General features: G+C 37.9%; 1 protein-coding gene across 11 annotated transcripts in view; it reads left to right on the forward strand.

The window, feature by feature from the left end:
* The window catches only part of RNLS (renalase, FAD dependent amine oxidase), a 306,577-nt gene that overhangs the window by 238,193 nt on the left and 52,448 nt on the right, over positions 1 to 15,936 (forward strand). For all 11 annotated transcript variants that reach the window (XM_051823356.2, XM_008270153.4, XM_070057646.1 and 8 more), the window contains one exon: positions 3,217 to 3,390. In XM_051823356.2, the coding sequence (XP_051679316.1) occupies positions 3,217 to 3,390 (174 nt within the window). The remainder of the gene's footprint in view (positions 1 to 3,216; positions 3,391 to 15,936) is intronic.

Consider the following 15,936-nt stretch of genomic DNA (forward strand, 5'->3'; position numbering starts at 1 on the left):
ATGTCTCACACATATGCAATATATAATTATAGATTATAAATATACATAATTAGAACTTATATAATCCTGTTGGTTCAGAATTAAATGAGCATAATATCCAAGAAAAGATTTATTATATTGGGATCAGGGATTTTTATATAAGTCATGCTTTAGGGACATATGTCGTTTCTGAATACATTATAGCAAAGAATCTATTGTTTTGCTTGCTAAAATGTATCTGTTTAGAACCTGGGGCTGTTCCCTTCAGCATTTTGCATGAGAAACATTTTCAAACAGTGTAAGACCATTTTGTTAGGTCCTGTCTGCATTGCACAAACACTTTTCAGGTCCCCGAGATGAACAGTTTCTAAGTGAATTTCTGCAGAAATTGAGGTTGTTTCAGTCAGAAGTCGCACTTCCCTGTTCTCAGAATGAATTGTAGAGACCTCCAAGTAGATGGGTGTTTAAGGTTAATTGCTGTTTCCATACAGATATCAATTACCTTTCCAAGAGGCTATCCAGTGGGATTTACCTCTTGGCAGTTTGTCTGAAAACTAGCTAAATGTGCAAACATGGTTGTGGAGGGAGAGAAAATTCCAATCTGGTGGTCAACCTAGTTGACCTTTCAGTTTTTTTGTTTAAAAAAAAAAAAAAGAAAGCTCTTAGGCCTTTTCAGCTCTTAAATAGCTGACTAAACATTTTCATTGGTTAGTTTGAGGTTTTATGTTTTGTTGTTTTTTAATTTTTAAAAATGGGAAGCTTTGTGATACACACTCTCGTATTGTTCACATTCAGGAAACAGTAAGCATAACATCAACCATAACTTAAAATCACATTAAATAATGAGACTTCCCAAATCCATAAATCCATTCAGTGTAGTCAGGCCAATGTCACAAGATCATTTGTTCATCAGGTAGTTAAAGCTTTTAATAAGGCAGGAAACAATGGTCAAAAGGAATGATGGCAGCCGGCGCCGCGGCTCACTAGGCTAATCCTCCACCTAGCGGCGCCGGCACACCGGGTTCTAGTCCCGGTCGGGGCGCCGGATTCTGTCCCGGTTGCCCCTCTTCCAGGCCAGCTCTCTGCTGTGGCCAGGGAGTGCAGTGGAGGATGGCCCAGGTGCTTGGGCCCTGCACCCCATGGGAGACCAGGAAAAGCACCTGGCTCCTGGCTCCTGCCATCGGATCAGCGCGGTGCGCGGGCCGCAGCGCACCGGCCGCGGCAGCCATTGGAGGGTGAACCAACGGCAAAGGAAGACCTTTCTCTCTCTCTCACTGTCCACTCTGCCTGTCAAAAAAAAAAAAAAAAAAAAGGGAATGATGGCTTTTACTTCTGAGAGTAAAATAACCATTAAAGTTAGAAGAAAAAGCAATGTAGAAGTTCATTTTGGAGCTCAGACTTGCAGATCAGAAGGGAAAAGTATGGGGGAATGCAGATACGTGCATGACTACAAGGCAGGAACTATGGATTCATCTTTTTTTTTATTTTTTGACAGGCAGAGTGGACAGTGAGAGAGAAAGGTCTTCCTTTTGCTGTTGGTTCACCCTCCAATGGCCGCCATGATGCAGCCGGTGCACCACGCTGTCCCAAAGGCAGGAGCCAGGTGCTTCTCCTGGTCTCCCATGCGGGTGCAGGGCCCAGGCACTTGGGCCATCCTCCACTGCACTCCCGGGCCACAGCAGAGAGCTGGCCTGGAAGAGGGGCAACCGGGACAGAATCCAGTGCCCCGACCAGGACTAGAAACCGGTGTGCCAGCGCTGCAAGGTGGAGGATTAGCCTGTTGAGCCGCAGCGCCGGCCCTGGATTCATCTTAATAGCACAGCTTGCAAGCTGTGTAACCCAGGGCAAGTTATTTAACCTCTCTGAACCTCACCTTCCTGGGATGTCAAAGATGGTAAAAAGATGTTTCTTGGCAGGACTTTTTTGAAGATTAAATGAGGTCCTAGGTTTTTTTTTTTTTTTTAAAGCTTTATAGCTGTAGTTCTAAATATTTTTAGCTCTAATAAGTATTTATGATTATTACTATCTTTAAATGATTAGGTGACTACCCTCCCTGCTTCTCCCTACCTCCTAAAGCCACTTCTCTAAAGCATAGCTGAAGTTGTCCCCTGTCTTTGAGGTCTCCTTATCCCTACTGTTTTAGCTTAATGCTATTTCTCACTAGGATTTCCCTTATGTTCTGTACACATGAATTAGTTGAAGTTTTCAGGATGGAACTATGGCCTTCTCTGAAACCCAAGTTTTTAATGCTGTCCACAGATGAATAAGCAGTTCCCTGAAACCTTAACGGTAGAAGGACTGGCGATGGATATTAAAGAATAGGGAAAATCTCTTCCTTCTCCACCCAAGGATGGAACAGTGTCCCATTTGCCTAAATAATTTCCTGTCTAATGGAAAAAGTTACTCTCAATAAACACTTAGCATGTGCAAACTACTGTCCTATGTGTTATTTCATGTAATTTTCACAACACATGTATGCATTCTGTAGTATTATCACCACTCACAGGCAAGAAAGCTATACTAAGAGTAAGTTAGTAGGCTGACCAATGTTACCATACATAGTAAGTGGCAGAGTCAGGATTTGAACCAAAAGCTGCCCAATTCCTTTTCCAAGTTCTTTTCCACTTGTTAATTAATCCACTATCTTCTACATTTCAACATATTGTACATGTTTGTGTTTGCCTTTCTGTCTCTTTATAGTTTTATCCTCTGTGCACCTATAATGATAAGCTAGTGGCCTATAACAGAGATGCCAATGGTGTGGTCTCACTGCTTAAGGAACTATTAGAATGTACTGGCAGAAAGATGACAGGAAAACAAATCACTCTATGACATGGAAGGATTTAAGAGGTAATAACAAATGGAGCATTGGTTTCCTCACTTGTAGTATGGAAATCACACTCGACCTTAGAAGGATGTAGCAAAGACCTTGATCATAGCATGTGGTCAGTATAAAAAAATCTGTAATGCTGCCAAATGGTCCCAGGACAGTAACTAGGATACCAGAATAGAAAAGCAAATTTGAGAGCCCTGAATGCCAGTCTAAAATGTCTGGACCTTCAGCTAGATTTAAAACAATTGTGCTGATGTTAGTGATCATTCTAAAAAGAAATTAGAGCTGAGTGAGATGGAGTTAGTGGAAGGAATTGGAACTTGCTTAAAAGAGTTTTGTATTTGATGTACTAAAAGGAAAGATGATATTTTCAAGTTTGATGCCCTTTATTTTCTCTTCCACAGTAATTAGCGAATGCCAAAGGAAGCAACTGGAGTCCGTGAGCTACTCCTCTCGCTATGCTCTGGGCCTCTTTTATGAAGCTGGCACGAAGATTGATGTCCCATGGGCTGGGCAGTACATCACCAGTAATCCCTGCATACGCTTCATCTCCATTGATAATAAGAAGCGCAATATAGGTCAGTACCCCCATTATTTCCCTTAAATACAGTAACAATGGTGGGTGTAGATCATGAAAAATGCTGTTTAATTGAGTGTTGCCATTCTGAACAGAGCAAGCATTTAACTCCAAGCCACAGGGGATAAAATTTAATGTCACATTTGCCCAGTAATAAAATACATAGTGAAACTAGCAAAGTTTTCCAGAAAATCATTCACCACATGGTTTGTATTAGTGAGCTCAGGAAAATAGTGTCAGAAGGATTAAGATTTCAAAATGGCCCAGGTTCCATTATTTTAATATAGATCTATCTATATGCAAGTATATCTCTCATCATTTGTTTCTTGGTGGAGTTTTTATTTGCTTTGGGCTTTTTAAACTTGGAAAGTTCTGCTCTTCCACATCCCCTGCTAGAAATAAAAGGTGAATTTTATTGTTTATGAAAATCCTTCACTTCAAGATCATTTATTGTATATTTACATTTCATATGGAAAAATATATCAAAAGTACTTTGTATACAGTATAACTAAAATTATAGGTAAAATGTTTCATGAGAGCTTCACTAGGATGCAGTGAAATCTGCACTCCACCTTTTTTTAAAGACAGTCATAAATATTAGATTTTGAGTTGTAAGAAAAACATAACTGATTCATTTCAAGCAAAACGGTGAAAGTGTATTCTTACGTGTAAGACTGTGGTGACTCTAAGGTACTGCTTTTCTTAATAAACTGTACTGATCTAAAATGACTAACCTCTTGAAAGGAATCACCATTTCAGTGTGCTGCAGTATTTTATCGTGTAGTGATGGTTTCATCAAGCCATTAGTTAGAGGTTCTGCTTGATAAAATCACCAACTAACATTTCTTGGCTTTCCATAACTCTATAATGATAGAACTGGGCTGGAGTATGGTTTTTGTATCAGAGCACATGATCTTAGAAAAATGTTTCTTTTATAACTTAAAACTCCCTAAGGGCTAGACTGTTTATGTTACCATGATACCACATGTATGTCCAATCATCAGCTCATGAAATGCCCTAACAGCAGTGGATTAACCATTTTTAACTCTACAACTGCTTTGTTCGAAGAAAAGGAAAATAACCCCTGGTCTGCTCATGCAATATATTGCAAATTAGACATTATCCTATGTCTATTGTTTCATAGACATGACAAATTTCAGGATGTATTCAGCTGTATGTAAGGGGAAAAACAATCTACATTTGTACAAACCACATAAGGACATTTGTTATATTATCTATTTTGGAATGAACTTTGTCTCCCCCAAATTCATATGTTGAAACCCCAATCCCAATGTGGTTGTATTTGGAGAGAGAGCTTTTAGGAGGTAATTAAGACTGAATGTGACCATAAGGGTGGAGTCCTAACCCGCCAGGATCGGTGGTTTTATAAGAACGGCAACAGAGAAAGTCTCTCTGTCCGGGCTCACACAGGACAAGGAAAAGCTCTGTGAGGACCAAACGAGAAGGCAGCTGTCTGCTAACTGAGAAGAGAACCCTCATTAGGAACCGAATCAACCAGCCTTTTGACCACGAACTTCTCAGCCTCAAAAACTGAGAAATTTCTGTTGTTTAAGCCATCCAGTCCTTGGTATTTTGTTATGGTAGTATAGACAGAGCTAACTAAACCATTATCTAACAAAGGACTGAGAAATTTTAGGATTGCTTGATTCAGGAACTAAGCAACATTTTCAAAACATCACAGTTCACCTTTCTCCACTCTTGATGCTGACAATCCTCAGAGGACGGATAGTAAGATGACAACAGCTGTTGGAGTCACATCAAAAGTCAACAAGCAGCTCAGGAAGAAGAGGGATTATCACTGACTCTGTTCCTTTCTAAGAATCAGGAAAATCTTTCTAAAAGTTCGCTAACAGATTTCTGTTATTTTATTGAGCAGAGTGGGTTACTGATCAATCCTACAACAGATACTGACAAAGTGGGTGGGAGCCCTGACAATCCCTTTAGACATGTGAAGGCATAGCTCCCTGAACAAAATGAGTTTTTGGTAATAAAGAAGAAAAAAGGTAGTGGTTGCTGGGTTGGCAATCAGTAATGCCCATTGCCTTCAAGTAATCACATCTTATATCAGAAGTAAAGTTCTAAAGTTGGCAGTATAAACGTAAGAGTCCTGTATCTTCAAAATTACCTTTAAAGTCTCTTAAGACTACATGGCATTTTGGATAATGACATTAACAACTTTCAGTAAATTCAGTATAGCTGTTATTCTAACACTCAATAGATTGCAGTTTTTTTGGGGAGTGAGGCCAGATTAAACAGTTTGCATTTATAGGAGAGAGTGATATTTTGTACTATGAAAGACACACAGGAAGGAAAGAAATAAAACGCCTAAAAAAAACTAAATAGAGTGGGATAGTAGATAAAACAACCACTCTACTGTATAATAAATATAAAATTGTACAAATCTGAAAGAATATAAAAATATCAAATTTCATGTGATTGGTAGCATTTGAAATACTAGGAAACATTTTTTAATTTTTATATTACCAATCACAGTTTTAAAACTGGAAGTCCAGGTGAGTTAGGGACCATGCTTTTGCTATAGCCCATGGTGGTGCCACATTTTAGCTAGAGCTAGGGGGAAAAAGTACCTGCTTCCCTCTCAAGTTGTATGGAAAAATTAACTTTCAATTACCCAAGTTTTAAATTACACGAAATCTCCAGTAATGGCATTTCTTAACATAAAATCTAAGTACTTCATATTTCAACTTTTTCCGACTATCTGGAGGCCATGGTACCAAGAATTCACATACTATAAATGCCCATGGAATGTAACTCCACTGTATTTTATATATATATATATATATATATATATATATATATATAGCTATTTAACTAGGTTAGCAAGAGATATTCTATTATGCCACTAATATTGGCCCCCATCCTTTATTTGGGGTGTTTGATAGAATTGAGCATTAATACTATAATATACACACCCAACTAATGAAGAGAAATAATAGAGTTCTGTCAAGGTAGGGCAGCAACAAGATATACAAAGGGAGAGTGGGTGTTGAGCCTAGCAGTTGGGATGCCTGTGTCCCACATTGAAGTGCCTGGGTTTGGTTCCCAGCTCTGGCTCCTGACTCAAGCTTCCCACCAGTGTAGATCCTGGGAGTTAGCAGTGATGGCTCAAGTAATAGGGTCCTGTCAGCCACCTGGGAAATGCAGGTTGCATCCACAGATCCCAGCTCCAGCCTTGGTGTAGCCATGGCTGATGCAGGCTTTTGGCTGGGATCTCCCTCCCTCCCTGCCTCCCTCCCTCCCTAACAATATTTTTTTTAAAGATTTATTTTATTTATTTGAAAGAGTTACAGAGAGAGGTAGAGCCAGAGAAAGAGAGAGGTAGAGTGAGAGCTAGAGCGACAGCGAGAGAGATCTTCCATTCGCTGGATCACTTCCCAGATGACCACAATGGTCTGAACTGAACTGATTCTAAGCCAAGAGCCAGGAGTTTCTCCTACATGGGCATAGGGGCCCAAGGACTTGGGCCATCTTGTCCTGCTTTTCCAGGCCATAGCAGAGAGCTGGATTGGAAGTGGAACAGCTGGGTCTCCAACCAGCGCCCATATGGGAAGCCAGCGCTGCAGGCCGTGGCTTTAACTTGCTGTGCCACAGCAGTGACCCTAACAATGATTTTTTTAAAAGAAGATAGGTTGGAAGACTCAGTTCCACAAAATACAGTCTGTTGTTAGGCCCTGAAGTAAACTAAAGGATAAAACAAAGGCTCAGTTCAGACCAAGCTCAAGGCATAATCATGTTCCGATGTCAGAAATAGACTGCATATACAGAGAATTGCAACCAGAACCAAAGTTTCCTTAGGCAGGGGTCTAATTTCAAAGATGTACAGATCCACCTTCAAGCACCAACAGTTATAGGTATAGCCCAATATACTTGTGTTTGTGTTTCTTAAAGTGTATAGTATGGAACACTTGTTTCCTGAGATGATCTTCCGGAATGGGTTCTGTCATCAAATAAGTTTGTAAAATGCTGCAGATTTGCCCCTGTTTTGAAGAATCTCAGGACATAATATACTCTAAAAGGATATTCCTACAGACAGGACACTTTTCACTTCATTTGGTTTATAATTTCCCAAATGTACTTTACCATGGCACATTTTATTTGAGTACCAAACCTATTAACATCCTACAGAAATGGTTTCCCCAGGGAATACTTGAGAAATCTTGACTGGATGTTACCTTTTGTGCTTCATGCATGGGCAGAAATTTTAGACCAGATAATTGGGATAGGGGAGACTAGTCCTGAATGAATAAATAACGAGATACCTGACACATTTTGGAGATGACAGAGAGCCCTTATTGCTGATGAATTCAAATCCTGGTGGGGTAAGAATTTGAAACAATTTAGGCTAAAACAAAGTCTTTACCATAGCAATGTGGATTTTTTAAAAAAATTTCTGTAAGACTGGCATAATAGAAAGAATTTTGACTTAAAAGACATAGAATCAAATTATGATTCTGAAATTTGTGCTAGTGACATGTGCTTGCATGAGCCTTGTATTTGTAATGCTAGTTTTTGAAACAAATATATCCAAAAACTTTAATGGCCTAAAAATGATAGAAGTTCATCTCTTGCTCAAATGAAGTTAAAATAGGTGTTAATGATTGGTAAGTGGCTTTCTTCAAAGAAGCTGTTAAGGGACTCAGGCTTTCTCCATCATTTGACTCTGCCGGCTTCATCAGGTAGCTCACAGAGCCACTGTGCTCATATGCAGCAGATCAGTAGATGGGAAATGAATGAAAGAGAATACATGAAAGATTTCTAGGGGCAGGCCTAGAAATGGTACATATCAGATGTGTTTGTTTTCTATTGACTAGAATGCAGTTAAGTGGCTACACCTGTTTGGAAGGGACGCTAGATCTACCTATGCATGTAGAAAGAAGAAAAACTGAATTTGGTGAACACATCTAGCCAAGCATAGATCCTTCTGTAAAGGGAACATAATAGATATGCATGGATGATAAAGAAGTTTCAAACACCAGTGCAAACCATTCAATAGGTAGTTGCCACCTAGGACAAAAACTAATAATGTTTCCAAGACTGGATCTAGAGTCAGCAGAAGAGGATCACAGCAACAATGACCAATGTCTGTGGTGGAGAGGGCACAGGAGAGTGGTGCCACAGTGAGCCATATTTATCTCCCAAGAAGATCTCTGAGTCTCCCCAAGGTCTTAAATTCAGCTGCACCACCTACTAGTTGTGTGTTATTGAATAAATTACTTAAACCATCTGTTTCCTCATCAATAAGGTAAGGAAAATAAATGCCAACCACAAAGGATTATTGAAAATTAAATTGATTTGAACATATAAAGAACATCACACTGTACTTATCAAATAAGTCAGGACATATGGTTACTACTGTTATAATTAATAATATTGGTCTTCAATTTAAATATCATATTCTACAAAGCAAAAGCTGAAATATGAAAGTCTAAATTGGGCAAATGCATTTCCCAGAAAAAGACAGGAGTCAAGGCAACTTAAATAAATAAAATGTGGAAGTGGCCCGAAAGATGTTTGGTCAGAATTTCAGCATGCTTCCCTGTTCATCCGAAGGAGTGTTAATGATCAATAAAGTATGCATGGGACAGCAATCTGAGGAAATTAATACATTCCGCAAATCTAGAAATGGTATGGCCAATGGGCTTAATTATGTAGCTTTTGATATCTGATCAAAGAAAACAATACAACCCATCCAAAAAGAGTACAAGCAAAAGACAAAAACTTTCTCATTACATAGGATTTTTCCTTACAAGGATTTTATTGCTAGGATACTTGCGTTACAGGCACTAATGTAATGCATAATGACTTTTACAAAAGATGCAGACATGTTATTCCATATGGCTATTTACTGCATCAACTTTTTATAAAATACAAGTGCGTATTATGAATTCCTGTAAATAATTAGTTGCCTTGTGATCTAGTAGTTGCTTCAAATCTAGTAGTTGCTTTGTGATCACTTAAAGGAGTTCATGATTACTCGATTTACACATACATCCATACAACTGATAACACAAGATGGTCTGCTTTAGTGTTTGAATAAATGTGGAAATATTTGGACTTAGAGAAAATGCAGTCCTGACAGGTACATTTTTGTCTGTAGAAAAAAGAGAGAAAGGGGAAAAGAAGGAAAAAGGAAAAGAAAAAATGAAATATAATATGAAAAGCTGCCATGTTTCCAGATTACGCTTTTGTTTTAAAATATGAGGGCATTCAGATAAAATAGAAAATATGAGGGCACTCAGATAAAATATCAATCATCTTAAAATAACTAGTTACAAAAATCATGATAAAATTTCTTTTATATAACACACATAGTCAATTATGTAATTAATGTTTTCTATATAAATCTGTTGGGGCAGTTTAATTAACAGCAGTCAAATACTAATTGCAAACATCCATCTCATTATTACAAGAATGGCATAGTATCACTTGGTTGTAGTATCACATCCAGTAGTGACCCCTTAGGAAGAACAATATATAGGTGACTATGTATGAAAATACATAGAGAAATCTGTGTGTATATCTATAGATAATATATATTTGTACATATATATATATGAGTGTGTAAATATGTTAGAACTTCAAAACACTCATGAAAAATGCAATTAAAAGTTTACTTTGGTGCAAAGTTGAAATCCACGCATAGTTTTTTCCTAATATGTATTTTCCAAGATGCTTTTAGAAACCGTTTGTATGCATGGATTTCAAGAAATTTTTCCAACAAAATAAACTTATCTTTTAGTTTCATTTTCATGAACATTTTGAAATACACTATGTGTGTATATATATACAAATATATACATCATATATATTCATAGACTCATATATAAGATGTGTGTACATACTTAACCTAAAAATATTTGTACATTATATATGGATACATAACAATAAATGTCTATTTGTTGTCATTTAAGTTAATAGGTACAGATTATAAAGTCTTCATATAATATTTCCATCTTTTAAAAACAAAAATGGTCTTTCATTAGAGAGTGAAATAACTCAGCCCATTTTGTAAGGAGAACATTTGCACACAAAGTTCAAGTAAACAATAGACCCCTTTCAGCCTCTCCTGTCAAGCTGTCCCAATGGGAAAGATTTACATCTAAGATAACACTTGTCTGCCCACTTGTCAAGCAACTTGACTCACTATTGAAAATCAGTGCCAGAGATGGAAAGAAACTAGAAAATCAACTAAAATAAACTTTAAAAAAATACCATATGGTATTTATTACTTGGAAATGTTTATATATTATGATGTATGTGGCATATATGTAAAGGAGATACATGCACAAACACCCACACAAATGAAGAGGTTTCAAAAAGTTCGTAAGGAAGAGTGCTTAGCCTCTGAGTGAAGACACCTGTGAAGATATCCAGGTCCCTCAAGCTGCGTGGCTTCAAGTCCTGGCTCCAGCACTGCATCGGCTTCCTGCTGATGCAGATCCTAGAAGTGGCAGTGATGGTTAAGTAGCTGTCGGTCACCCACCTGGGAGGCCGGAATTGAGCTTCTGGCTCCTGGCTTTGGGGCCCTAGCCCAGTTCAAGCTGTTGCAGGCATTCGGGGAGTAAACCCATAGGTAAAAGCTCTCTTTCTCAATTTCTCAATCTTTCTTTTCTCTCCCCTCCCCTCCACCTCTCTCTCCACCTCTCCACTCTGTCTTTCTACCTCTAAAATAAATTAAAAAGCTCTTGGGAAAAATAATGTGAATTTTCCATTATTTTTTGAAGCCTTTTTGGGTACTATGTATATACGCCCTATAAAATTTTATTTCAGCATAACTGAATTCCCAAATACTTGATTAATGCTTTTCATTCTGAGTTTACTCTATTTAATTAATGTGTATAATACCAGTATGCGTGGATTTCAAAATTCAACTCCATTTTCCACAAACTTTTTAAATGTCTTTTAAGTGCCAAGCATTGTGCTCAGAACTTAGGATTCTGTAGGTCCTACTCTCATGACATGTACTTTCATAAAAGTCTGTTCAAATGAGAAATTCTAAAGGAAATATGAGTAGATACATGAGGCGCTCTTGAGCTGGTGATTCTGCAGGCCATTAAGAGTTCTCCTGACTGTAAAGGGACACACTGATCTATGCATATAGAATGTCACACCAGTGATCAAAATTGGAAGGGGCATATTGCCTTGTGACAATACCATGAACCTTTATGAGAACACTAACATGCACCGAATAATCTTTTTTAGAGGAAGAAATGAAAGATGGTAGCTATAGAACATTTAACAATGAATAAATCAGAAACTGTAGTATGGCCTATTATTTTTTCTCTTCTGGGGATGCCAAAAATTTGATAAATGTCAGTAAGTCATGAACTGTCCCAGAAGCAGTGAGCAAAAGTAAGAAGAAAAGTCTGGAGTCTACAGCTGCATGGCATTTCTATGGCTATAAACAATTCCAAGTTATAGAGTTTTACAACATCCACACTGAGAAGAGAAGCTTAAACTTTAAATACCCTAAATCCCTTTTAGTGCCATCATTTCACCTTTGTGTTCCACCTGCCCTGCCCTCTGAGAATGGTACTAGTATCTTCACTTGTGGTACTGGCCTAAACTTGTCACTGGTTAGGCTGAAATTTACAAAAGACCTTCAGGTTATCCATGAATTAGTCTAGAATAGAAGAGCCAGACGTGCTAGTGACTGAAGTCATTTCTACTTATGGGGGACAAGAGAAGAATGAAATCAGACAACTGTTTATGATGAAAAAAATGGACAGACCTGAGATTTACAGGTCATGAAGAGAACAGAAAACACTGACAGAGGCCAGCATCCATGTTGCCAATTTAGAAAGGAATCAGCCAGGAGAAACCCCATGGTCTGCTGGCTCTGTGAGGAGGGTGAGGATGGCCAGTGTGAAGCAGTGAGGGCAAATAGCAAAGGTTAAGTAATAGGAGCTCTAATGAAGAAATAGCTGTATTAAATGTAGTACCAGCTAATTTCTGCTACTTAGCGTTATGGCCCTTTTTAACAAGATAGTCCTTTTGTCTGCCCAACACCAAGAAAGATTAGATACCAGTTTTGGTGTGGGAGGAAAAAAAACTGACACATCCTGAAGCACTGGAGAGAAGCAAGAGCCAAGAATGGGAAAGAAGAGGAAGAAAACTATGCTGAAAGGCTCTGCCTTGACCTAAGGGGTTACTATGTGAATTTTTAAACTGGTGATCGCATAGTTTACTTTGAGACACTTCTTTAACTCCCTACAACCTCACCATAGTTCTTTTTTGAGCAACTGATTTGTATCAGTGGTTGCTTTTAAACATTTATGGGTCCCCCCCCAACAATTTTATTTGAAAGAATAGAGAGCCAGAGAGCCAGAGACCTTCAATCCCCTGGTTCACTCCTCAAATGTCTGCAACAGCCAGGAACCCAGAACTCCTTCTGGGTGGCAGGGACCTAAGTACTTGAGCCACTATCTACTTCCTCCCAGGATGAACATTAGTAGGAAGCTGGACCTGAAGCAGAGTAGCTGGGACTCCAATCGGGCACTCTAATGCAGGCATCCCAACCAGTAAACTGCTGTGCCAGATATCTGTACCTATATTTTTTTAAATTTACAAGTCTTTTATTTAAAAAAGTTTTTAACATGTAATATTTTTTCATTTTTATGGGGCACAGTGCAATATTTCAACACATGCACACTGCTAACTGATCAAACGAGGCAGCCAGCCTTTCTACTTTATTCTCTTGTCTTTGTGTCCCTTGCCTACCAACTTCTCTCCTGTTCTTTATAAAACATATAATGCATTATTGTGAACTCTAGTCATCCCCTTGTACTGTGGAACAGTAATACTGTTACTTCTCTCTGACTATGTTTTGGTACCCTTATTCTCCACGGTTGCTTTTTATTGGGGTAGGAGGGCTGAAAATTAAGATAGTCCAGGCACATTTTGGAATATGTAAAATGAAATCAGATAGGAGCTTTATGGTTTCTTTAGATTCATTTGCAGAAATTTAGAACTATTTGAGAACATTATTCCAAATTAAGACTCCTCATCCTCTGGACCTCAGATATAGAGAGTTCAGCTTGCTGCTTCCATAATATCTGCAACCATGTCAGTCTGTTGAGAGAGATGGAAATTGGAAAAAGGCCTTCTCTGTGGGACTGAGCTGTTTCGATAGATCTTGAAGTTAAGTCCTTACTGTGGTCTAAAGGGAAGCTGTCAACACTCTGGGTTGTAAGCCAGGGCTCAAAATAATGTGCACTGCTCTGCTTCCCAGACAAGTGCCTGGTTTTCATCATTCTAGAGGCATCTCAAAACCTTTGCAAGTTGAGAAAAAGTATTGTAAAACTGCGTCAAGCTCAGACAGCTTTTGAGCCTCGGGTCCTGAGAAATGGTCAAGACTTGAGCTGGATAAGAACTTGACAAGTCTTCACTGTGGTCCATTTCATCCAGGACCATGACAACACTATCCCCAAGAGTTGGCAATCTTTCCTTTGCCTAGAGATGCCTCAGAAAATAATTCACCACTTTCCTCACTGTCAAGAATTCTTTCTCAGATCAATCTAAATGTCTCATAGTCTAAAAGAATTGATATGCCTGACTGCAGAGCCTGCTGCTTTCTCCAAAATTAGAAGTTGTCTCCTTTAGTGAGAATACATGCTGCTATCCATCACGCAGCTATAAACCCAATGATCCCTCTGAACTTGATCAAGATGGAAAATAAGATATCAACGCTAACATCATGGTATAGTAGAAATGAACATTTGGTTCTCAATAAATATTTGCTGAGCCAGTCATCCTTTATGGAACTCTGAAATGCCCTTCCTTGGGCCTGAAGTAATATTGCGATTTAACACTTCAGCAGCAGTCACCCACTTATCAGACAAGGAGAAGTAATAGCTAGTCAGCAAATTGTTTATATCTAAGAAAAATCAGGTATCTGTTACCACTACCCTTTAGATCATAACTCATGAATAGCTCTCTATTTAATTGAAGCCACTGAGGAGCATATGTAAGACTGGGGTAATTAAAATGACCAGAAGCCTCTTTTTGGATGCTCTGCACCATGTCTACAGTGTTAGGAAAATTTGACTAAATAGTATTGCCAGTAAGACCTGTAAGTTTTATCAAGCCCTCATCTGAGGTACAAGTATTCTCAGTAACAATTTCACTAAGATCTCTGGAGAATATACATCTGCTTTCAATGATTTCCTGTAACACAGACCTTGATTTCCAAGGTTACACTTCAAAGAATCCTGCTGTTCTCTTTGAGAAAGGTATTTCTTTTCAATACTCAGTTAAAGAACAACTGTGCTGCAGCTGAGATATTTAACTTAGGAAGTATGTGATAAACCCTAGAAATGTGCTATTTCTCTGCTGCAGTTTAGCACTTACCTATTTTTTATGCCAGAATATTAAAATTAAATGATATCTTATAAGAGAATTTTGCCATGAATGAGTTTATATTAACCCAAGCTTGGTGAGTGATGAATTCTTTATTGCATAATTCATGACTTGGTTTTTGTTATCATGGGTGGTCAAAAGAAACTAATATTATTATTCAGCATAGTACAATATGTTTTGGAATCACACAGACCTAGTTGCAAATTATAACTCAAAACTAAGAATTAGGTTGAACCATATAATATTGCTGTCTTTGTACATTAAAAATGGTAACCAGAATTTTTTATGTGGTTCATGGGATTCAACTAATAGCTCTATTACCATGAGTAAGTTTCTTAATCTATTTAAGTTTTACTTACCTGTGCTATAGTATATGTCTTCCATAAATTTTTTAAGAATTGAATGAGATACTTTTCCAAAACGTCTAGAATTATGCCTGGCAAACAATAGGTACCTAGTAAGTGACTGCTTTCTTTGTAATTGTTGTCACATAAAGATTATGTTTTGGTTTCAGTCTATCAGTTATATACATTTTCTGCATTTTGAGAAAAAGAAGACAGAGGGAAAATGACAACAGTGCAGGTTTAGTTAGATATTTTCTTTTGCTATAAATAATATTACTTACAACATTGGGGTAGCTAAAGAATATTTCATTACCTGAATAAGGTGTTAAGATCAAAAACTATTATTAGATGCAGTTCTTTGTTTTTATGAAATCTCAAATCACTTTTGTTAAAAATTTTTCAAAAAACATACAGAATATTTTAGAAGAGTAATATGCTGTGAAGTAAGTCATCAGCAAATCAAAGGGCTGAGGCTAATTCAAGAGAGCTGGTTTCAAAGTCTGACTGAAGAATCTCACCACAGGAAATCACTTTTTTGCATTTCATAAATACTTTGTATCAATTAGCATTTTTAACTCCGTCCAGCATCACTGATCCATCTTTTTTCCCCAACTATGACATTATTATACCAAGTCAGTCTAAGGAGTGCTTTGGTTTATTACCAGTGAGTTTCTTAATTGACCCAAGAAAGCTTTGATGCATTCTCTAAGTCATATGTAGGTCCTGTTTTTTAATGATCGTTACACTTACAGACTTCACATATGTGCTCACTTATACAATGAGAATCCACAGGTATAGTACAG

The sequence above is a fragment of the Oryctolagus cuniculus genome, chromosome 15, assembly GCF_964237555.1.
Source record: "Oryctolagus cuniculus chromosome 15, mOryCun1.1, whole genome shotgun sequence".
NCBI lineage: Eukaryota > Metazoa > Chordata > Mammalia > Lagomorpha > Leporidae > Oryctolagus > Oryctolagus cuniculus.